The 24,806-nt window shown below is 38.2% G+C and overlaps 1 protein-coding gene and 1 long non-coding RNA gene across 3 annotated transcripts in view; one reads left to right on the top strand and one right to left on the bottom strand.

Moving 5' to 3' along the window:
• Positions 1-370: 370 nt before the first annotated feature.
• The window catches only part of LOC145428849 (uncharacterized), a 35,060-nt gene continuing 10,624 nt past the window's right edge, over positions 371-24,806 (bottom strand). Inside the window, exon 2 of the long non-coding RNA XR_013909182.1 lies at positions 371-13,638. This is a non-coding gene — a long non-coding RNA (uncharacterized LOC145428849). The remainder of the gene's footprint in view (positions 13,639-24,806) is intronic.
• si:ch211-286o17.1 (uncharacterized) lies at positions 5,503-23,120 on the top strand. 2 transcript variants are annotated; one of them, XM_026167077.2, is made up of 8 exons: positions 5,503-5,638; positions 16,172-16,279; positions 16,809-17,035; positions 18,038-18,130; positions 19,627-19,747; positions 20,005-20,057; positions 20,847-20,996; positions 21,745-23,120. In XM_026167077.2, the coding sequence occupies exons 1-8, from the start codon at positions 5,554-5,556 to the stop codon at positions 21,931-21,933; spliced, it is 1,026 nt and encodes a 341-aa protein (XP_026022862.2). In that variant the 5' UTR covers positions 5,503-5,553; the 3' UTR covers positions 21,934-23,120. The 2 variants fall into 2 exon arrangements, with proteins under 2 accessions (XP_026022862.2, XP_080157774.1); XM_080301648.1 differs by lacking the exon at positions 21,745-23,120 and adding an exon at positions 20,589-20,713 and having other exon boundaries at positions 20,847-20,990.

Genomic DNA, 24,806 nt, shown 5'->3' with positions numbered 1-24,806 from the left:
CTGGCATGGTAACAAATCAATTTGCAATAAATGCAACTAAAAAGATTTCATTTCACCTATGTCTGTTTGAGAAAGAGCACTCATAGGACAGGGAGAAGAGAAACTAGTGCAACTGTACTGTGAAGGTATAAATTGTATAAATTGGGACAACTGTATCACTGGTCATTTTTTCAATACATAAAAATGACATCATTTTCAAACTCTAATAAATACAATTAATGAGGTCTTTTGGGTAACTAAGACGGTGTGCATAAATCTGTGCATCAAAGCCAGATATGTACATCGTAGAGCAACATACATGTAAATGTCAAAAAGGGAAAAGAAAAGAAAAAACAAGAAATAATCAATGATAAAATTCAGTACAACTTCAGTGAGTATCAGATTTTTTTTAATTTTTTTAATTTTTGTGATGAACTGTTTTTCTGTGTGAAGCTATTTTGACTGGTCAATCAGAGACCCTACGGTTAATCTGTAGACGTTATACTTCTAACCTAGATAAAAGTGAGAGACTTTCACTTCTGCATATGTGAGAAGTAAGATTTCCAACACGTCGCTGTAGCCCTTATGAAGCGCATGCCAATTGGCCTCTCAACAGGCCCAAGTTTTAGTTTAAATGATTTCCAAATGCTGCACATATTGTTTGTTGTCCCACAAAATAAAAGAAAACACAAATCCATGCAATATAATTAACAGTGTCTTACCGCCTCTCATCACTGCAGCGCTCTAATAACAGTGGAGTTAACATTAACAGAGGCTTTATTTCATTTTCTGGGTTAGTAGATGATATACAACATTTGGAAACTCTGCTTTATGTACACCCTAGAGTAGCTAAAACATACTGAGAGTGTTGACAGTGGCTTTGGCTATGTGCTGGTAATGTTACTTGCCCACACACTTCCACTGAGCAGCCACATCAACAGTGGCTGCAGCAGTCTTTAGCAGAAAAATATAAAGTATATAAAAAGCAAATACCACAGAAATATGGTAGAGATGAGCATACATTTCAGCAGATATGTTACAACAAGCACATGATTCAGCCACCTTCAGTGTTTGGTGTAGCACGCTCCAAAGTAACGTGTTCCTATAATCACATTACATATTTTAGAGAAACAGTAATATAACATCTTGACTGGAACAAATTCCAGCAATTAAGGCTACAGCTCTGTCTTTACTTGTGTAACAAAGATTCTTCAACCACCTGCACATCTGATGGTTAGAAATTTGGGGGGGGGCATCCTCGTTTCTTCCTGCATACTTGCACTTCAGTTAGCTGATTTCAGTTTGTGTTCAGGAAGAGGAAAATGGTGGAGTATTTGAACAGAGAGACATGAACATTACTTTTATTATGAAACCAAGGGACAATAGCATTTTCAGCAGGACAGGAAAAACTGCATCATACTGCAAACACAACTTCAGCTCCTTTGTAAACAGCTGCACAGACTCCATGCTGACACAAAGTTAGCTAAGAACTCTGGGTGATGGTGATGTTAAAGCTGAGTGAATGCTGACCCCAGCGTCTCTTTAACAGCTATCAAAGGCATGATGAGCAGTTGGGCTCGCAGACTCCATTTCTACCTGTAAGTGGTTCCACACTTTCCACATTTCTATCACTTTAAGGGTCTCTCTGGTTTTTAACTTTGTTTTTTGTTGGCTTTGTATTCATACATGTTAACAAAAAAAAGACTGAATGTGTGTTCACATCAAGATAGGATAGGTTACAGTTTCTGTTATTGTTAACTAGTAATTATGTGACAATATATTTCAGCTAATTTTATAGAATGTAAGGATGTAACTTTTTTTATCGACAGTTAACAAAAAAAAAAATTAAACAACTTGCATTATATTTGAAAACTCCAGACTAGACCCTGCACACTTTAGCCTAAGTTTCCAGGTCTTAGCTGCAGTGACAGCCAGTGTGGTCTTCCACTGTTGCATCTCTTTCAAGGACCGAACTGAGGTGCATACCTCAGTTGGAACAAGTGGCTATTTAAGTTTCTGTTGCCCGTCTATCACTTTGAAGCAGCCTGGCCATTCTCATCTAACATCAACAAAGCATTTTTGCCCGGAGAACTGCCACTTACTGGATATTTTCTCTTTTTCAAACCATTCTCTTTAAACTCTAGAGTTTAGAGAGGGGAAAATCCCAGCAGATGAGCAGTTTCTGAAATACTGAGCCCAGCCACATGGATGCATCCCTGAAATGCCCCAAATGAAAGCATATTTCATTTTGGGAAGAGTGACACTGTTTTTGTTATTTGTCTGCACGGCTCTCGTTGCTCAGCATAGAGAGGTAACAGTCCAAATTTGCTGGAGTTTGAAACAAAATCTCCACCCACTTCTGCTCCTCCCAAAGTTTTCCCTCCTTCTCAGCTTCCCTCTCTCCTGCACTCATGAAATCACTTCAAGACAGACTCCCTCCTAGGTAGCCAAGCTGGTTTTATAGCTCACATTTTCAAAGTGCCATAAAATCTGCATTACATAGTATGTGTTTTTGTGGCTGTGTGTTACTGCATGTTTGTACAAATAAATAAATTTAAATTAAAATAAGAACACACTATTTTGTTTTGTTTTACAATAAATCCTTTAATTCATTTTACAAAGTGTGTTAATTGCTTTTCAGCTGTTTCTGTGACTAAAGTCAGAACAGAACTACTAATCTCCTAAATTGAGCTGGTAATTATGTATGGGTGGAAAAAATGTGTTTCCCAAAACATTAGGTGAGTTGCCATTTTACAGCTTCCTGCTCAGAACTCTGCCTGAGCTCACACAAATAAGCCACTGCGTGTGGACACCCTGCGTTCTTGTGCTCTCAGACAAAATAAAATAAACATTCCTAGTAGTCAACCATTGAGATTCGCATTTTAAACAAAACTATAAAGAAAGCTTCTGTCTTTTTAAAGAGGCTAAAAGAGGCTTTCTTATAATCTCAGAAGCACGTCTTCTGAGAATATAATCCAGGTAATATCCTTCTAATATGATCTCTAGTAAGTAAAGAGGATCTGCCGCTTAAAGTACTCATCTGATTCACCAGACTAGCCTCAGTGATCAAAGCCATTCAATTAACAACCAAGCAAGTTTGCATGGATAAAACGCCACTGACGCCTCTGAAACACCTTAAAGAAGTGAAATTCTGACGCAGGTTCAATTCAGGTTAATGTACCTTCCTCAGCACAAACACCATTAACAAAAGAGAAATTAACTACCAACAATGATTTAGTCTAACATATGCCTAAAAGACAAACATGCTTTCTTTTACTGTGTTTGATTGCAAAAGGAGGTGAGTATATGTGAAAGCAAGTGTGTGTTGACTGAATAAAATGAGAAAAATAGAAATGAAAAGAATGCATACAAATGAAAAAAACAACACATTTTTACAAAATGGTTTGCAACAGCTTGAGATTTTTGTGGTCTTTAAAGTACAGGGTATATCTACAGGGGATTCACTGTGAGAAACTACAAGCAAAGTATTTCTGCCCATGAGACAGTGCATCATACATTTCAGAGAGCATTTAACACACATGCTCCGAGGCGTATGCACATGATTTATACAACTAAAAAGCAAAAACTTGAATATGACATCTGAAAATGCGCTTACAACCAAGACTCACACACACACACACACACACACACACACACACACACACACACACACACACACACACACACACACACACACACACACACACACACGGTTCAGAAAAACTATAAATTAGTTTCTCTGAACCCTGGACATTTCCTATAGGCTTTGCTTTATCCAAAGATTCTAGCAATTAGATCAACAAGTAATCCTTGTGAGCCAAAAGCTTGGTGTATAGAGCTCTAAATGCTACATGCCAAAGTGTTTTTCTACTATTAGATAACTACAATGTCAGAGAGAACAGCAACCCCAACAATCATCTGTTTAAACCTTTTGTTTGAAAGGTGCAGCTTCTCAAACTGAAGAACGTTAGAGAAGAGCATTAACAGCGAGACGCTAAAACTGGTTTTATTAAACAGCTGATAAACTGAGGGGCTGCACCAAGCCCTGCGTAAAATGCAAGGATTATTTTTGAACTGGGAATAAACTCCCTATGACAGACAAAGTATAAAATGTAGGACTTTAAATGACTGGAAATAGGTCAACTTTATTGGATAAAACGTTACAGAAGAAAACATATACAATGGGCAAGAAAAACTATAATTTTGTTCCTGTTGTGATTTGTGGAGGGGAAAATGTAAAATCTGTTCCTTGTCATTGACTACTCAAGTTGTGATTCATTAGGACTCAAGTTGAAGAAATACTTAACTAGCTAACAGTGTAATTAATATTTTACTGGGGTGGCATGACTGATGGCTTACAGCTGTGGCCATCGGTATACCACTGCTTTCTTTCTTGAGGTTTTCACCAAAAGCTCATCTTGGGCTCACAGTAAGGAGCCAATTGCCCACCTCAGCATCCCACTGTTTGAGCTCAATGTTTGATAGAGGTCTGCAGAGGGTGGGGGTGTTACAGGAAGGAAATTCAATGACTGGGGGAAGGATGGGCTAAAACAGGAACAAGGGAGATTTGGGCATTGCTGGTATCAAGTTACAAGACTGTTCCTTGAGAATGTGAATTTCCTCGACTTACTATTGTTGCTCATTTCTCTTGGCCTTAGGGTGGGTCTTTTTTTTAACAACTCATTTAGCATACCTTCACCAGTGTTTCCAGATGTGCAATTCACACAGAGCATGAGTAGAGCTAGCATGAAAGCAAACAAAAGTAAAGCAAAGAGCCTCAAATTGCAGGGGGGCTAGATGCTTTCAGGACTTTGTGGAAGTGTGAAAGGTTTAAGCGTATCCTGTGGTGTCTCAACTACTGGCAAGACTCGCATTGATTGATGGCCTTGCAGAGTAGTGAGGACTGCAGGCCACTGAAATGGATTAATGCTATTAACATAACAGTGGATTGCACCTTTGTTTCGAGTATGATATTCTGCTCCACGGCCTATTTCTTTAAGCCTATTAAGGACTTGAATGTCACAGCTTATTGTGAGCTATCACCTTTTATTGTGAATGGATTAATGCTCCCGTCCAGACAGGGTTCACAGTTCAAACAGACATTGTTGCCCAGTCAGAGAATGGATGAAATAATGAACAGTGATCACCAAAACACTTCACACAATACAGCACTGCTATAAAGGATATCTCAAGCACTGAACCACTTTTTTAATGCACATATAATCTAAACATTGAGAGGCATTTAAAGAATGCAGAGGGTTTTTAAAAAAACACACAACACCCCAACAAGATCTCATTACTCACTTTTCCTATGTCTGCCTTCCTTTTGCCTGCTAGAAGGGTGGGGGCACAGATGAAGGGTTAAAGTGGAAGACGGGGTGTAGGGCTGGGCCTTAGTGAAGCAGAAAGGGGGGTGGCTATATAAAAACTGACAGAACACAAGTGGGGCTTTATCCACACCATCCTGCTCTGGGTAAGAGGAAACCCTAAAGTGCCTTGGCTCAACCAGCTTCTCGTCTTCTTTCCCTCTCTTTTTACTCACACCCGTTGGACGTGTGTCCGCTCAGGACAAGAATGGCAGCATCCTCCGCACAGAGAACACACAGGCCCTGGATAATGCCGCCTTTTGCTTTGCTCCTCATCGTTTCATTTTTAAATGGTAAGTTACTAAATACTAAATGCAAAGAATACAAATTCTAAGATCGCATGCTCATCTGCTGAATTCGAGTGAACTGTAAGGGTGGGGTTGGGGTGGAGCAGCGTTTGTTTGAATGGTCTTTGAGTTGAATCCAGGTTTTAACCCTACAACCCTTTGATTCCCAGGAATCCTAACTGTCTCCAACATAAAATAGATCTATATACATTGTAAAAGCAGTTGATAAAGATTTGTTTTCCCCAACATATTTCTCAGAAAAGGGTTACTTTGTAGTTTGCCCAGGCAAACAAAGGGATTTTTTTTAGAGAGTGATTTTTTTAAATTATGAGGAGGTACAGTGAAGTTTGAATTGATATTTCAAGTTAAAATCTCTATTTTGAACTTTTGAGTATACAGCCAAACAGTTTTTAAGTATTATCTAGTTAATTTTTCTGTATTGCACTCTACAGTACAACAGAACTATTTATGGGCATTCCACTGGTGTTATGTTTCCTTTTCTACAGCACTGGTTCCCATGATTTTCAAGGACTTTGAGAAATGTGTATTTATATTTAGCTGGTTGTAACGTGAGGCCAGTTGAAGCGTGCGTGGAAGAAGGGTGTGGGGTTTGCATGTTAATGTGCATTTCAAAAAAAGGCTGTGGTGAAGTAGCAACAGATTTGGGGAGCCATCGGGGATATATCAGGATGTTCAACTTCCACAGACAGTTGGAACTCATGTTTGTGTGATGATGTCACCATATTTTTCACACTGCAGAACTTATTCTAAAGTTTAGTTCCTACAATAGCTAAATTTAAATGTGGCAAATGTTTTAAATTCATTTGAAACCAGTTTTGAATAGAATTCCTATCTGTAGCTTTATACTAGGCTGCCACAAACTATTATTTTGATAGTCGACTAGTCACCGATTATTTTTGCGATTAGTAGACTAATCAGATCATGCATCCATTGCACCAGCATGCATCTGCTCTTATATAACTATCATTAGCTTACAGCTTTAAGTGTTTACGGTATGTGCTAACTAAAAATAAAGACAAGATGATAGTTTATTAAATTTTAATGAAATTTGCAGATTGTTTCGGTGAAGTTTAATAAACTCCTTGATATCTAAAATATAACAGGACACCAGAGTATATTCTCAAGCATCTCACACTTCTGATAATCAGTTGTCTGCTTGACGTTTATTCAGCTGTGTAAAAACTATAACTTTAATCTCAGCCAAACCGATTTACTCAGGAACAAATAAAATACTAAAAAAAAAGCCAAACAATAAAATTTTTAAGTTATCTGAGGGATTTGTATATGTTTAACCTGAGTAGCGAAAGACGGCGGTGGGTTTGAAAACGATTTGCCCAGAGTCCGGTGTTCTCACGGGCTCTAGTGAGCCTTGCCCCCGGCTAGCTATCGAGCTGGTGGGTAACAGACGTCTCCGAAAACGTCAGAGCGCTTTTGAAAATATGTGTCTTGATAAACTGAGCAGATATTTGAGGTTTACACAGCTACATTCTCGCCTGAAAATATGTTAAACGTTTATTTTGTGACCCAGAAAGAATAATAAGAGTAATATTAAAACTAACTAGCTGCCACCATTGTTGGAAACTGAGCTGGGATGCGCTATGAATTCTGGGACACAGCTTCTTCTTCTTCGGGGTTTAACGGCGCTGGCATCCTTGTACATGCAGTGCTGCCATCTTCTGTTTCAGTCCGTTATTACACTCTTAAATCCTACTACTTATTCCTGCGTCTTTTGGGATCTTACAAAGCTTCAAACGACGCGGGTCGACTATTAAATCAGTCGTTGACGATTTTGATAGTCGACGTGATCGTGACTAGTCGACTAATCGTGGCAGCCCTACTTTATACCAGTAAACAGACATTTGGTGACAGGAAAAGAAAAAGACAAAAATAAAAGATAGGATATGCGCAGAAGAAAATGTATATTAAGATTCAATAGTGGCATAGGAAAGTTCAAAACAACAAAAACAGCTCTCGTTCAAGCTCTTTGGCTCATGCTTTACTATCATCTTGAGTGCCCTCTGTTGTGGCTGCAAATGAATCACACACTGGGGGACTTAATTCAAACCTCATGTCCCGTTTATGGCATGTAGAACTTATGGGATTGAGGTCATCAGCAAAGGGAGGCAGCTGCATCGGCTTTGCAAAATAAAACTGCACCCATATAGTTTCAACCAACAGTGGGCTATCGATTCAGATCTGGAGGGATACAAACTCTTATTCTCCAGTTGGATAAGAATAAGAGTGTTCTGATGAGAATTGCTAATTCAAAGCAGCTCAAAGCATCTGACACTGTATCTGGGCCAAATGGGCATGCCAAATAAAGATGAATAGCAATAAAGAAGATAACAGATTTTATAGTACAAATGAAAAACAGACCACTTAAGCTTAAGCATATTTCAACCACAGAATCAAGTTTACAAACGTAGGCAACAATCCCTATTCCTGAATTGCCTTTCCAACCAAGGAGATGTGAGCATTGCAGTTATCTATATATAAAATTAAGATGGGTTTACTATATAACTCTGATGAAATGAGAGTAGACATACAGATGTTGTGAACAAGCATGTTACCCAGACAATGAGTTGATTTTTCATGAAACAGTTTAAGTTGACTTCATTGTGAGCTGATTTGAAGAATCACTGAAGTCCGAGATGTAGCAAAAAGAATTAGAAAAATGTCAGCAACAGATTGTTCATTTCATTTTTAGAAACACAGCACAGAATATCTCAAACCTCAGTGTCAAGTGAGCCAGCGGTGACAAGTAAACATGCTGATACATACACACAAACACACACTACATACACGCACTTAACATATATACCATTCTCGTTTGCTTGCCATTGTGTTTTCCTTTATCCATTACTAATAAGAGTAGACTGTTTTCCACTGTCCTCTCAGCAGTGTTGGCTTTGAAGTGTTTCCAGCCTTTGTACTTTTGGGTTTACTGTGTGTGTAATAACAGTGAATGTACATTCACATGGTATAGCCGAAAATGCGGCTTTATAAAAACAACCAGGAGGTCCAAGCATTTGCTCTGATCTACAAATTACATAAAAGGGAGTACCAGAGAAGCAAGGACTGAGGAAAATTATCACTGCATAAACAAACTACAAATATATTTCATGTACATACTCTATTTCCTTCACAGCCAGAAGGTCCTGGGTTTAAATCAAGGCTGGGGCCTTTCTTTGTGGCACTTTCATGTTTCCCCTGCATGTCTGGTGTTCTCTCATTATGAGTGAAACTGAGGGTGGGGTCTCTCCAAGTACTCCCAACTTTTTCCCAGAGTTCACAGGTTAACTGCTGATTCTAAATTGGCTATGGATGTGAATGTGAGTGTAAGTGATTGGTAATTTCTCTGTGATAACGATAGGCTAGCCAACTGTCCAAGGTACACTGGCCTCTCACAGAATGACAGCTGAGATCATCTCCAGCTCCCCGTAACCCTGAGGTGCATAAATGATTAAGAAAATGGATGGATGGAATGAGTTCATTGTGTTATCCTTGGAGTTAATAAATATTAACATTCTAACTGTTACTTTTATTGGAGTGCATTAAAAAGAGAAGACTTTAAGATTCAACTTCAAGATATTCATTATATATGTTGTGGTACAACTGAAATACTGATAATTAGTCAAGCAAGGATATTCCTATAAATGACCAAGGTTAATATTAATTAAACAAGAATTCTAGTTCAACGTCACACCATATCTGAGTATGTGTAAGTGATAAGTGTCCATGTTATGGCTGGGAAAGCTGATGTTGATTATATGAATATAGATTAATGAAAGTGTTATGAAATGTTGCTGTAAGCATCTGTGTTTATTAGTCTCCAGTTGACTTTTTTGCTGTAAAACTAAAAGTTTACAAGGAAGTGTGGAGGAGTACCTCATCCATCTGGCCCTGGCAGTGGGATTTTTCCCCTTACAGTGCCCAGGTTTATAACGTCAGTGTTTCAGATACAGAGAATGAATCTGTGGGCATTGAATAAGTGCAGTTAGTTCAACTTCTTGATGCATTAAGATGATTTTTATTCAGTACCACCCAGAAACGTGTGCTAGCTATGATAATTCCCGTCGATTTTCAACAGGTATAATCTTAAATTTGTTCTGGACAAAATCCACGTAAAGCCTTTTATCAACTGATCCTCAGCTTTGACTGTAACAGGATCTACCTGCACACACTCAATCCAGACAGGCTCATTTCATAAACGCACTAGGCAGTGAAACTTTAGCGGGCAACTGAGAGAGTGACTGTGGGTGTGTGAGTCTGTGAGAGGGGTTGGGGAGTGATATATTGCTTGCAATTGAAAACAGATGTCATGTTTCCTGATTGTGATCCCTAGAAACAGGCATCACACTCTTGATAAGAAGCTGCAGTGGCTTCAGGGTTGGGCTGGGTGAATGTTACAGCTGGGCAGCATTGGGTGAGGTAGATTCTGCTTCACCGGCCTGATTGAAACCATGAGATTCAGTTGGTTTGCTGCCATGAGAGAAGAATGGCCTGGCTTCTGCTATTAATTGGCGTGACAGAAATGACAGAGTAGGGGGTGCAGAGAGGGTGCAGTAGGGGGTGGGGAGGGTCAAGATAGTAGGGGTCAACAGACTGTTGTTTCAAAGAGGGTAGAGTTGCAGAGCATGTTTAACCCTACGGGACTCTGCTCCAATGTCACATTCCATAGTGTATGCTTAACAAACTCTGATACTAAATTATGAAAACATCCCTTAAGAAAACAACACTATGAATACATCAATGAATGCTGTTTTTGTCATTCTGTAATCCTGCCTGAAATCGAGATAGACTCAGATGAAGACAAATTCCACTTAATGGCCGTAAAATAAGCTTTCTTCCAAGTTTGGGCATTAATTATTTTAAAAAGAAATTATTTTAGGGATTCTTTTATACTATACTGCAGCGATTCAAATATGTGTAGAATTGTAGAATGCCTGCAGAATTTTGTTTTTAAAGTCTTTTTTGAATATTACTCCATAAAAGATTTTGGTTTTGCAACTAATTTATATGTTTATACATTGCATGCTGTTGACGCAGTGCTGATCAAACAGCATGTGGGATGTTATGGCATTCATTATGGATCTATCCTGCTACTCTGTTCCACAGCTTCCATTCACTCACCACTGCACAAGACATCCCTGTCCTGCTGACAAGAGCCTATTTCAAGTATATATAGTATGATTGTGATTTTTGAGTGTTTACAGTGTGTGTGTTGAGGGTGTTGGCGTTTAGCATCAAAAACAACACATTTCTATACATATATACAAACATATTTTTTTGGTTTCCCATAAAAAAAAACAAACAAACTGTGAATTAAAGCTATTGAAATGTTTTGTGGCAGCGGGGGCTAGTGGAGCTTCGGTCACTGGGACTTTAACATGGTGGTTAACTGATGTGTGTAGACCATTATCACCTCACTAAGCCCAATTACACGTTACAGGGTTCTCATCAGTAGAAGCAGGCAGAGGCCAGAGGTCACGGGCACACAATGCTATATTTTCTCCCCTCGTGATCATGTATCACAGGACTTTATGGAAGCCAGGGTGGGACCGGAGGCCAAAGGCTTGTAAAGCTAGATCACTGAAAGCATCTAACAGCTGGCTCATGCTTCACATATACATACAGTGAAGCATGCAGAGTGGTTGCAGTTACATGGATGCATTTTGACAATTTACATGAAAACCTGTCAATACAGAAGAACAGATCCCTTGAACGATGCATCAGGAAGGTCATCAATGAAAAAAAAATCTGCCAAATCAAAGTGTTTGCAGCTCCCTCGTAAAATAAGTACAATAAAAAGAAAATTAAAATACTTTTTTTTTATAGTCATATCCAATATTATTTGTATTATTTCATTATTCCCTTTTTTCTGTTGCAACATTTGTTACATTTCTTTTGTCTGCTTGTGACCATTTAGGAATTTCAGTACCAATAACATGCCTTAATCAGCGCGTATCTTATTGAACCTTGGCTTAACTAGAAACAATCAAAATGCGGGACCCAGTCTCACAATGTGGGAGGAAAGTGGGGGGGGAAAGTCTTTGGGTCACACATCTGGTCACCCTATGTACAGTACACCATGACGCAATCTTTGCAAACTTTCTGGAACATCGTGAAAGAAATTAAACTGCTTTACGCAATGTTATGCTGTGGGAGGTGTGAAGGTTGAAGTTAAATCTCATCTCGCTGGATGCCTGGGATTAGCTGTGCGTGACTGGGAGAGGGTGAAGAGAGACAGAGGGTTGGGAGGGAGCAGGGCGTGGAACCGAGGGCTCGTCTCCTTCCAAAGCCTGCCACATTCCTTCATCCAGAGTCCCAAGAGATGGGGGGTGTGCGTTAGCATATCCAGACTGCAGACTTTACTCAGAGCAATCTGATGGGAAAATCTTTAAGAGGGCAATGAAGTCAGGGCCTATGCTAAATAACATATGGAATCTAAGTTTATTACAACAGTTACAGTTGCCTTGTTTGTGCAGTGATAGCTAGACCCACGGCTGATGACTGATATCTTGACCTTTCTAGACATTAAACACAGAAAGACAAAAAACATACCATACCATAAGAATTCAGTAAACCCAGTTAAAAGTCCAATTTAGTTGTAGTTTAAATGAATGTGTGAAAGGTAAAGATAGGTGAGGTGGTGGTGAGTTCAAAGGTCATGCTGTTAGAAAATCTGTTAAAATACGGATATAACACCACTGTATCGATTACAGCACAAAGGCCAAGGCTACAATCTACCTTTAAATAACAGACTTGCCTCTAAACCAATAACCAAAGCAGACGGCAAGTGTAAAAAGAATCTACCAAAAAAGCAGCACTGTTAGGTAAAAACAATGCGATCAAATTCAGATCCAAATGTTTTTGTAAATGTTGATCATAAGAGGTAATTATATTGCAGAGGTTTCATTCCATCTGGTTTCTGGTCTGTCAGGAAAACATGTTTGCGTGTAATGAGTGATGGCTGGTCAGAGAGCTGGACAGGATTTACTGGCAATGTTGGCAGAGTTGCAGAAGGCCCTGTGTTATTTCGCCTCAAGCTAAAACACGCATGTTTTGCTTTATAAAAGTGTTGCAGCCAATTATAAACATGTGCTTGAGATGGTCTTGCTTCATTATTATAGTTGAATTTTATCCAGCAAATATGTTAAAATATTGCTAATGTTATCGTTTTCATTCACCACAACATCTCCCCAGCATCCAGCAGAGTCTGCTTCAAAGGCCAGACTGTTACGGAGGACTAAACATAACAATCAGCCACAGTGTACATCTTTAGACTTTTGTTTTACAGCACAATTGACTGGGTTTTAATTGTCAATGCAGTACAGAAAATGACCTCAGAGCTGAAACAACACATTTCAGCTTTAGCCTGTATGTCACGTTTGTATGAGAAAACCTAATTTATGCCTTACCATCTCACCCATACTAAACCTCCTCCTTTCCATTAAAATAAACAGACAGACCACCCAGACATGGAGGGACTGGAGGGAGGGCAGCTGTAGGCCGCAGGCTGGAAAAGGATCTCAAAGACAGGTTTAACAAGGGAAGATGGTCCCTGCTCTGAAAGTAAACTAGAGATACAGAGTGAAGTCAAACAGAGGATTCATATTTGCAACTTTCACATGATAAATTTACTGTTAATTTTTATGTAGATGCAGAAAAGATCACTAACTGTTATGTGTTTTCTAAAGCAATTAAAAACAATGACAAAGTGCAAAACAGATCTCACATGACAGCTGCAATAGACAGTTGCTGACACTAATCATGCCAAAGGAACTCCTTAGAGATTACCATCCCACCTGTTAGCTATAAGCACACACAATGTTTACACTAGACTTGTGGCACCTGCGTGTCACAATGGGTTATGAAGTTGGTGGAAATGTGTCACAGTGTCACCAGTGTGTAAACACATGTGTCCCATATATGAAGACCCCAGCTTGTGACAGAGAGATGACTCCAAGAAAAGCTGAAGCAACCTGAAAAAAAAGATGAGTTATGACACAACAACCAATAAAAATTAGAATGTGAGAAAAATATTGAAAATAAAATAAATAATAAATCACATCTTGTGTAGGTTATTCAAATGTTCCAACAATATTTAGTCTAAACTACAATTAGGTCTATAAGTATTTGGAGAAGGATACATGTCAGAAATATGAAGGCAAGATTAGAATTTGTCTAAATTTAAAAGAGGCTGCACAGTTCTGAAAAACCAAGATCAACTTTTACCAGAAATGATGGGAAGAGAAAAGTATTGAGAGGGTAAGGAACAGCATGTAATCCGAAGATTACCACATCATCTATCAAACACGGTGGAGGCAATGTTATAGCACGGGCATGTGGAACTGTGCTAATAAACTGATTACTGATGATGTGACTGCTGATCGAGTGTACAGGGATATACACTCTGCTCAGATTCAGCCAAATCCTGCAAAACTGATCAGGCAGCATTTCACAGTGTAAATGGATGACGAGCCAAAATGACAGCAAAAGCAAAGCAAGAGTTTCTCGAGGCAATGAAAAGAGATATTCTTCAATGGTCAAATCAGTCACCTGATCTCAGCCCAAAAGAAGATGTTTTTCATTCATCAAAGAAAAAGTGGAGGGAAGCGTGACTCCCAAACAAAGAGCGACTGAAGGTTGTTGCTGCAAAAGCCCAGGAGGAAGTACAGCATTTGGTAATGGGTCCTAAGTATTAGAAAACAGCATGGCACAAAGATGCCAGTGATTTTTAAATAGTTTATTGTGTGAATGCAGTAAGTTTTTTTCACCTCTTTTTAGCAGAAAGTTCAGCTTTTTCACCGCTTTTCAGCACAAATTCCACTTCTTCACCGCTTTTCAGCACAAATTCCACTTCTTCACCTCTTTTCAGCACAAATTCCACTTCTTCACCTCTTTTCAGCAGAAAGTTCTGCTTCTTCAACTGTTTACAGCAGATTCCTACGGTGGCCCTGAAGTGCAAATCACACCAACAAATCAGGGCCTCTCAATTTTGTTGTTGTGTTTAGCAATTTGTTGGTGTGATTTGCACTTCAGGGCCACCGTAGATTCCACTACACTGCATTTTTGCAGGAAATGCAACTTTTTCTAGTGACCTTCTATTGTTAAATATTGTCTGTGGAGAGAGTTTGTATGCTCTCCATGCCAAAGTATCCAAGTACAAAAGTAGTTTCCTACTCTGGCTTAATGAACAGAAAGTAAAAACTGTATGACTATTTATGTAAAAGTTAAAAGTGCCTTGTAGTGTAAGGTGCTGTGAGTTATATAAGAATAGAAAACTACAATATGAATATATGTCCATACTAGGAATTCAACTAATTGGTAAGCATTAAATATACCATTTATAATTTTTGTTTGCTGTAAAATGTCAGCTTAAATTTACACAGAAATCTAATGTTCATCTACGTAATGTGTAACAGCTGTATACAGTATGCACAAACAAAAATGAAGTCAATGTAGGTCAAGAGGGGGCAGTACAGAGCAACTGCAAACCTGAAACCTGAAATCAATCACAAACTTAATATGGGACAATAAGGAATGACTTAGTAAGAGTGTAGAAGTAATGAGATCTGCAGAAGAACGGTATTATGGGAATGTTTTGAGTGTGAGGTAATGCTGTTGTTGTTAGACAGAGAGAGGGAGAGCTGGGTAAAATAGAATGAACACTGCGTACCCTGTATGGACTTTTAGATCCTACCCCTAACAAAAACACAATAAAGAGCTCGAGTCAGTGACTGCAGAGTGCAGCAGCATAGCAGCAAACGAACACAAAAATCAAATGTGTCTTTAGAGCAATCCAGGTTATTACAGGTTTTGAAATTAATCAAAGATGTTTTTCCTAAAGTCACACGTCTCCTGAAAAATGAACAACTGTGCCGTAACCTATTACATAATTCTATAATTTGGAAAAAGCTGTGGCATCACTGCCTGGTGTCTTTCAGCAGCACATTCAGTCAGGGCATTTAACAGGTTGATAGAAACCCAAATTAATACAGTTCAGGAAACTATTTTGTACATTCCATTTGTGTCTAAACAAAAATAAGTGACTGCAAACGTAGGATCTTTTTTAAAACCTTGAAGCGAAAAAGATTGTATTTCAGAGTAAATGACTTTGTGATGTGATCCGTGGATCTGAGACTTTAGTTATTTACTGCACTACGATCTGTTACCTAATCTTCCATCACTCCAGAGGCCTCGAGGGACATGAAGAAATAATACTGTGAGAACACTGAAGAGCTCTCATCGAATCCAGGCATTAAGATAATAACTGACATTAAGCTAGCACACTTTTAAAAACCATTCTCCATCCATGCTACAAGCTGTTACCTCCGATGGCTAAATTTGCCACCAGAGGTAACAGCTCTGACCTACTTTCTTATCACACCTGCATAGGTAAATTAAAATGATGGACAACTGACTCAATAAGTCATGTTTCTTCCGTGTAACTGAATGCAAAACAAACCCTTGAAAGATTCTTTCCTATACTTAACATACATTCTGATTTAACAGCAGGAGTCATGGCGCAGACAGACGCACCTATGAAACAAGAAACAGCGGCGGCTGTGGGATCGTCGATAGTACGTGGAGACATGGTCCCAAAGCCATCACAATTTCCTGGTAAGAAACACTATACATTACATAATAATAATACCTTTTATTGAGGTTTGTTGTACAGATTTATTTGTGTGTGTGACAAATGGACTCACTTATGTGAAGAAAGAACAGAGTACTTTATTTGAGTCACAATCTACGCAAAAGAATACCAAGTTGTCCTGACAATTCTTATATGAATACAGGTATTATCAGAACAAATGTAAAATCTTAGACCTGTAAACACAGGGCTGCAGTGTCCCTACGAACAGACACATACTTAATGGAGTTCATTTAAAGTGTACCTAAGCCCCTGGGCTGAATGGATTGCTGTAGCTGAAATAATGTCATCATTTTTCAGAATGAACTGCATATAACCTCACGCAATTTTCTAAAACCATAGCCCACTCATTTGTCTACACACACTTCAAACCAAACTGCAATACTTAATAATAAGTAAATTGCCACCTTTTTTACGCAAACGCCTGGAATCGAAACTGTGTGTATTGTATGGCTATTTACCATATTAACCATGTCAACTGAATTATATTTTCAGAAAACGATGATTCACAAGGTCAAAAGTTGGTATATCCTACTGATAAACAAGGAACTCAAGCGGCTACAGCAGCTACAACTACACAGATGCCGGGAGACAATGATTACAGTCAAACTGAAGCTACACAGAAGGCATTTGGTGCAACAGAATTTGTGGTACACACGGAAATTCTGGAATCAGATACTCCAGCACCTTCAAGAGGTGACGGACCTAACAATAAACCAAAGGTAAGACTGCACAGGCTGTCATAACATAACGCAATGTTGCTAGTTTGAAGTTTATCTGGAAGAGTAGACCGAGAAAAGCATGTTGTTGAATAGAAACAAGTAAATGTGATTTAAAACAAAAAAAAAAGGACAAAACAAATCATTTTACTTCTTATTTGAAGACGTCTACTTTAAATACTCACTTTAGAATAACATATAGCTGCATAAGCATAGAACATTGAGGGACACCTGGTTTTACATCAAATTTTCAAATGTTGCAAATTATACTCAGGCGTGACGTTATTTGCAAACGATTCCTGATGTGGAAAAAGGATTAGTGGTAGCTGATTTTGCATAAGAAAATAAGGATGGATTTCATACAAAATACATTTCCTTTGCATTTGTTCATCAACTCAAAAATGTCATCCCTGCAGCAAAAACTGATACAAATTTTCATCTCTGAATATTTGAGCTCAATCCTAAAAGTGTGACTTAGATTTTTTTTTCCTTGTTCTGGGAGCATCAAACATGTTTGCAATTAAGACATAATGTTATTTGGACTCGGTGTAAGGGAAATCAGCAAATGATAGAAAATCAATAACAGTTTAATCATTAAAAAAAGGATGTTTTTAAGTAGCTTAAAAAGTAGCTTAGCAGAGGAGCGCATTAATACTTCACTTTTTAGGCACTTGAATGACATTAACCTAAAAACAGAGAGATGACAGGACACCCAACATGCGTAAGATATTGAATTCCTTATTGCATTGTATGAAGTTAAATTTAATTCTATTCTATTTTGTAAATTTCCATTGTTTATGTGTTTCATATTGTTTCATGTTTAGTGGATTTAATTTAAATAACTTACAGATATTAGAAAGGGCAACAAAGGAATTCAACACTAAATCGAATTCTGTGTATAAACACTGGTTAGAGGAACTGGCTACATTGGGCTGGTGCCATGCTGCAGTTAATGGTAAGAAGGGCACATCAAGGTTAAGAGTTTTGGTTTCTCTCTTTTTACAGCCGGTGCCAAAGGATGATGTCAGATGCGTGAGCAAAGAGGTTATCGAAGACAGAAGTGCTGTCAGTCTGAAACTCAAGGCATCCTCCAACTGTGTAAGTTCTGTTTCTTATTCTCATATTCGGTGTACAATGAAAATGTTTGGAAGACGTAGCAGGAAGAAAAATATACAAAATCATACAGGTAATAAGACGGAAATAGCCGAGAGTAAAACAAAGAATCTTAAAATATTCCTGCATACATTTCATCCTGTGCTCACACAAACAACCAACTGCACTAGAGAGAAAAATATTCCCCGGATTGGTTTAGTTGCCATTCCCACTGGCAATCAGGCGAACATGAGCTCAGCAGGAAATTTTTCCTCATTTTGAAGGCAGTAACTGTTACATCTCAGTGAAGCTAGAGAAAAACGCTGCCCAGGAAATGTCCAAAAATATTTCTGCTGTATGTAATCCAGGGGATGTATGGTGCTATGAGTGCAGAGGGAGTGGGAGCATGATGGGAAGCTCACCGCTACTGTAAAATGAATAATGTAAAGAGACCTCAGGCAGTACTGTGGGTGTGTGTGTGGGTGTGTTTGTGTTTAGAAGTATACATTCTCCAGTGTCTAAGCATAACAGCTTTGAGGTCTACAAAGCTATGTGGAGGTCTGAACTCACTAGATATGGTTTCAGTTAGCTACAGCTCTCATGTAGCCTGAGCAGCAAATGCCTTGTAGAATATACTGTAACCAGCAGAATAACATCGGGGGTTCTTGTGCCACCAGTCAAAGACATTTACCAAGGATTTCTGTTTTTCACTGTCATTTCAGAGGAACAATTTTGCTCTAATCTAGAGCAAATTAAACAACAACAATGGTTCATGTAAAGTTTATCACAACTGAGCAGTACAGTTTATGCTGCTATGGTTATAAACAGGATGAAACCGAGATCTGAAATGAACCGTGCTTCAGATCAGAGAGTAAACCTTGCTCACAGGGAGGGACTGAAACAGAGTAGGGTATATAGGCGTTTACCCTTGCGTTATTTAAAGAGTAAAGTATTTCAGTAATGGCATGCGAAGTTCCTGATATGAGACACTGCATATAACACAGTGATGGACCTGCAAAATAAGGTCTTGGCTATCCAGCTAAATATGTAATTGAAAGGCTTATCTAGTGCAGTGCATTCATTTATGTAACTGAACCATTCTGGTGCCACTGCAGGGAAACTGAAATAAAAATTGAATTATCAGATAAGCGTGCACATTCCCTGGCTGTCTGTTACTGTGTCCTGCCATCTGTTCCTTTTTGAACTGAGATAAAGGGCTGCTACGGTGTGGTAGAGTCTGTTGTTTGGATCAGATTACATGAAAAGGTAGCACACAGAATTGTGATAGCCCTGACTGGATTAAAGACAAAGAGAAATGAAACTGAGCGTGAAGGGATTAGGGAATGAGAGAAAGATTAAAGGTGATACTGAAGGTTTGGAGCTGTGATTTTGAAGGGAGCTAATGATTTGGTATTAGCAATGAATTTCACGTTTATTCTAGATTTTGACATGTGAAAACCGTTTCAGTGCTAATGACCTTTTATTTGTTGTCTTGTTTGTAGGAGGAATCTAAAGTGAAAATTCAAAGCGTTCTACAAGAGCTGTGTAGTGAGGACTGTAAACTAGAGATCTATCAGGAAAACAACTCCGATGAAATCCTTGTGTCTGGGAAATATGTTGAAGGTCAGTACCAATATTTTAATAAGCTCAGTTTGAAATTTGATATTCAGTGTTGAAGCCTATAATAAGCTTTTTATGTTTTGGCTGGCAGGAGTTATAATTCCTGCAAAATCTGCATTAATGTCATCTTCTTTATTGCCTTAAACATTAAAAATCACCAATAAATTTTTAAAGCAAAAATGATCTTGTCCAACAATATAGCACCCTCTGGTTATGTCTACCTTGTGACAGTAAAAACACCAACATTTGTGTATTTACAGATGATGTTACAGGCATGGCTAACAAGTTCAACAACGACAACATAAAAGACAAGGTAAAGTCCCACCTAGTGCACTATATTGCACAAGTGTCAGCATAGTCATATAATTTGGATGTAGTTTCAGTGCCAATTACCTTTTGTTTTTGTCTTTGTGTCATAATGTCACTTTATCTGTTAGATAGATAAAGATTCAAACCTATGCAATAGCACGAGGGCACCAAAGAGCCACTAAAAGTTGACTCATAATCAAACTCGACAGGAAGCTACTCATGGGAAAAATACGAAATACGAAAAGAGTTTGGAGACTTTTTCAAAGGCATCAGGCTGACACTTGGTGTCAAACCCCACAAACAATCCACTTGTCAGCAGCAAAACATTTTTTTCTAATACCTAGGGAACAATATTTGGTTATGGGTGTGCCTGTTACTCCCATCTGTTTCTCTGCATTTGTCATACTCTACAGTTCACTCCCTGTTCCAACATATACGGAACAACCTTATAAGCAATTCCCTCTTTCTGACACGTTTCATTTTTCATTATGCTGTCTATCTGCTTACTGGCATCTTTTTTGACACTGCTTTGAAGCCAGGAAATATATTGCAGCAACTATGCATACATTTCCAGAAAGAGTGGAGCTGTTTTCCCCCAAAGTCTCTCAAGGCACGGTCACTGGATAATGAAGATCTTTTTCTCCAAGTAAAAAAATATAGGTATTAAAAACATAACTCCTTCATGGGGCCCATTTCAGTTTCTATAGTGATCTTTTTTTCTGGTTTTCTACAAGTGCTGTAATTATGACTGAACACTCAACTAATGTTACTTTGTACACATTTTTATAATCAGACTGATGTGAAGGAGGCTGTTCCTCGCTGGGGAAAGAACTCAAAGTTGGTACTGGTTTCCTTGTTGCTGACTGGCCTGTTGCTGGCTGCACTGCTGGTAGCTGGTTATTACCTCAAGATGCACCGCAAGAACTCAAAAGGAGTCAGACTGGTGGGTAGATTTATTGCCAAAAATCCCTTATTTTTAATAGTTGCTTTTCACATGATGGCCACTGTGGGTGCTGTGTTTTAAAAGCAGCAATGAAGTAAATTATAACAGTTATACCGACCTTCTGGGTTGTTTTTTTAAGAGTAAATAGCTGAAATTAACCTTTGACCTCTAACCAAAGTACACAGTGACTGTAAATTTTCCAGAAAAAAACAGTACATATGGATCTGAGATCACATGTGTTATTATCTTACAGTCAATTCCTGACTTAATAGAGTAAGCAAGCTAAGGTGGTGCTTTCTCTTGTTTCTGCTTCAGCCTCTTGCCTGGGGGATACAGATGGTTTAATTTTTTGTCTAAAGAACATCACGTACATTACGTATGGTGGTACATCCATGTGATTGCTGGTGTAACAGCTTGTTGATGCTGTGCTTTTTTAATCAAGATCTGTTGTGAGAATCAGTCATGGCCACAAACTTCTCACTGACAGAGTAAAAACCCTCGCACTTTCAAACTTTGTTTTTGCCAAGAAAAATAATAAAGCAAGTATGTGTGGAAACTGCAAGGAAAAAGCACACACCCTAAGACATTAACTGAGAGTGTGCTTATTTAAACAACTCCCACAAAAACAAATCGATTTTCAATTACACACCATGTGGCTTGTATGTTAAAATGTAGCTGGCCTGTGTTAAAGCTCTTCTAATCCAGAATAAGTTATGAAATGAAGTCTTGGTTCTGTGCTCTCTCTTAGGCCGAGTCTTTTCAGGTTGATGAGGAGAACCAGGCCAATACACTGGTGTCTGTTGCACCCCTGCCCCAGGAGCAAGTTGATAAGCCCACTGTCAATGGAGAGTCTCCTCCAGAAAATGGGACCAACGCTACTCCCACTACCAATGGACACTCTGCCACCCAGACCCCCGTGGCTGACACAGAGATGTGAATCACGACACCTTCAACCTCTTTTGCCAGTCATCCTCTGGGACCCACTGGTCTCTCATCCTCAGTGTGCAAATTGAGATAAATTCAACAATTTTTCTCTTCTCAATCCATGCCATTCTGAATGATAACAACAACAAAGTCCCTGCTGACAATATAATGACAGCGGGGACTGTTCCTCCAATGTGAAAAGTTTGGGAATACTTACTTTTGCCAAATTCAAGAGACGCTATGCACGCTGACTGACTGGGATTTGTCTTTTGACTTTAATATAGTTGAAACAATCTCTGTAGGATAGTCAAATAATGTCATATATGTCATATAATGTTGATTCGTGACAAAGAAGCAGAAGATGCTTTGTTATTTCAACCAACAATTGTGTTGCAGTGAAACAGTGAAGCCAGGCAGCTGAATGGTGACCAGTTTTTATACCGTTTGACTCGCCTATAAAAAAGGACTGACACTCTCCCATCACTTTTTTTGAAACGCTTCTGTATTTGCCATAAACTAAATGGTTTTGTCTTGAATTGGCTGCATTTTTTTTTATATACAGGTAATTGTCAAACTGCAATTTACAAAAAGAAGCCATATTTCCATTTATTACAGACACCAAAAATTTGTTGACCTAACATAAGCATAGAAAATGATTAAATAGCAACAATCATGATTTTTGGTATCATTGAGGTATAAAAATGTTAATAAGCTATTCATGTCAGTAAATGTCCGCTGAAAATCACACAGTTGCCTCAGTGCTTTAGACTCTAGCCTAGTGAAAAGTTCAATTTTTTTAACTGACCTCTGATCAAAGTTGAATTGTTTCAGAGAACAAAGTGCATTTCTATTTTTGTGGTTGCATGGTTGTCACTAATGTACAGATTGTTTAATTTTTCTTTTCAACAAATCAAGATCTTCTCTACTCTTACCACTGTCTCAGAACATGATGAAGCACAGCAGCAGGTCAATTTTATAGGGAAAAGTGGGAGGAAAACAAATGACACAATGACAAATACAATCATCAGTTCAGCATTCCCAAGGCTGCTCTTATCACCTTGTTGATAGACACGTACACATTTTGTGCTTCTCTTTTAAATAACTGGCTTCTTTTTTTTGATATACTACACGTGTAAATACGTTTGCTTTCTCTGTTAGTAATGCCTGTGTCTGATTTATAAACTGTGATTCTTGACAATATCACTGCAGGCTGTTTTCAGCCGAGTTGTGTTTTTCTTTCCTTTTCTTTGTTTTTACTTGATATATGAATAGAAACATTTCATAATTTAAAATTCACAACCCATACTTTTTTTTTTTTAAAAAAAGCAGAGTTGTTTTTAGGAGACTTGACATTTATTGTAACGCATATCTGCCTATCTCTAACCTTGTGGAAATCTTAAAACAAGGCTTACCTCCTTACTTTCCTTTTGGTGTGTCTGCTTTTTTATCTCTCCAAGTTGAAACTTAACAGACTCTACATATCCCTCTGTATTATAAGTAATACAACACGTATCCACACTGGAATATTCACAAACATTTCGGAAATAATGGAAATAATCAACGACTGGATTAAGGACTTGCATACTCCAGACACGTGTAACACACATAAGCTTTAGTGCAAACTAATGGATGGCGCAACAAAGAATGTGATTTTTAAGATATGGAGTTGTACTGTACGTCCTCAGTTTCTAGTCTCTTATTAGTAAGCTAGCTACTACACTCAAAACAATTATTCTTGGCCCTCATAAACATGAAGCGATAAAAGTAAAATGCCACTGAAATTTATAAATATACTTGGTAAATAAAAGTAAGTAAATTAATTAGATCACATTCCATTAAAATGTAAAATTTTACATTTAGTTAACAAAATTAATTGTTAGCTCAGTTTAAAACATAGTTTTTTTTTTAGCACAAATGTCCAGTTCAGGCTTTTTAGTTTATAGGCTGTTTATATATTTACTTCCACCCACACTAAATTAGCACAAACTTGTTTTTCAATATGCATCTTGGAGGACACAATTATTTTGATTGTTACTCTAAAACTGACTATATTACAAATGTAAACATGAACAAATTTAAAAGAACATGCAAAGGAATAGGAGTTTAACAGTGGCACTGTGAATACATTATGCAAGGTTCTCAGTCATGCTACCTAAATGCAAATCAATATTTTGACTAAGGCAGTACAGAAAATAGCCTCTATGACTAAATGCTGAAGTGTAAATTTCCATAGTGAAAAACACAAATGAAACATTCAAAACATATCATTAGCAGACTGCACGGATTAATAGCCCTGAGTTTGCATGTAAGGTACAAGGAGAGAATACTTCCATCATTACACACACAAAGTTAAATACTTTTCAATCTCAAGATTGAGATGTTTTTATATTCTCCTCTTTTTTTATGTAATTTTTTGAATTATGCCGTCTCAAAAATTAATGCATGCCTTACACAACTTATAACAGAAAGCTTAATGCTAAGAAGCTGTGACTGACAGGACAGTTTCAACACCAGATACGGATTCAGCTTCCCACAACGAAGGGTACAAACATGCCCCTCCTTTAGAGTTAATACCCAATGTTCTTTTTTTTTTTTTTTGTGTGTGTCCCGTTTGGATCTTTAGCCATCAGAATTGTTGTCTTAAGGCCAAGAAAGATGCCAAGCGGATTTATTTTACCAAGTGGATCATCATGGCCTTGCCATATTGGTCCATTTGATTGACCTTTATTATAATTATGAATTTATTTTATTTTCAGTTGCTACAAACGTGACTGTGGTAGGACTCGACTTAAGCGGTCAAAGAAGTGCAGGAGACTGATGCTGTCCAGTGTAGCAAGTGATTTATTCACCATTCTGTGGCCCAAGAATATTTACAAAGAAACAAAT

Source organism: Astatotilapia calliptera, chromosome 5 (genome assembly GCF_964374335.1).
Source record: "Astatotilapia calliptera chromosome 5, fAstCal68.1, whole genome shotgun sequence".
NCBI classification, from domain to species: domain Eukaryota; kingdom Metazoa; phylum Chordata; class Actinopteri; order Cichliformes; family Cichlidae; genus Astatotilapia; species Astatotilapia calliptera.
The sequence above is the reverse complement of the archived record's forward strand: the minus strand, read 5'-3'. Positions and strand labels throughout refer to the sequence as shown.

Bases quoted from the DNA above. Each gene is read 5' to 3' on its own strand.
- si:ch211-286o17.1 (XM_026167077.2), top strand. From the start codon at position 5,554: ATGGCAGCATCCTCCGCACAGAGAACACACAGGCCCTGGATAATGCCG. The intron at 18,131-19,626 runs GTAAGTTCTGTT...TCTTGTTTGTAG, and splicing joins TCAAGGCATCCTCCAACTGT to GAGGAATCTAAAGTGAAAAT. The intron at 19,748-20,004 runs GTCAGTACCAAT...GTGTATTTACAG, and splicing joins GTCTGGGAAATATGTTGAAG to ATGATGTTACAGGCATGGCT.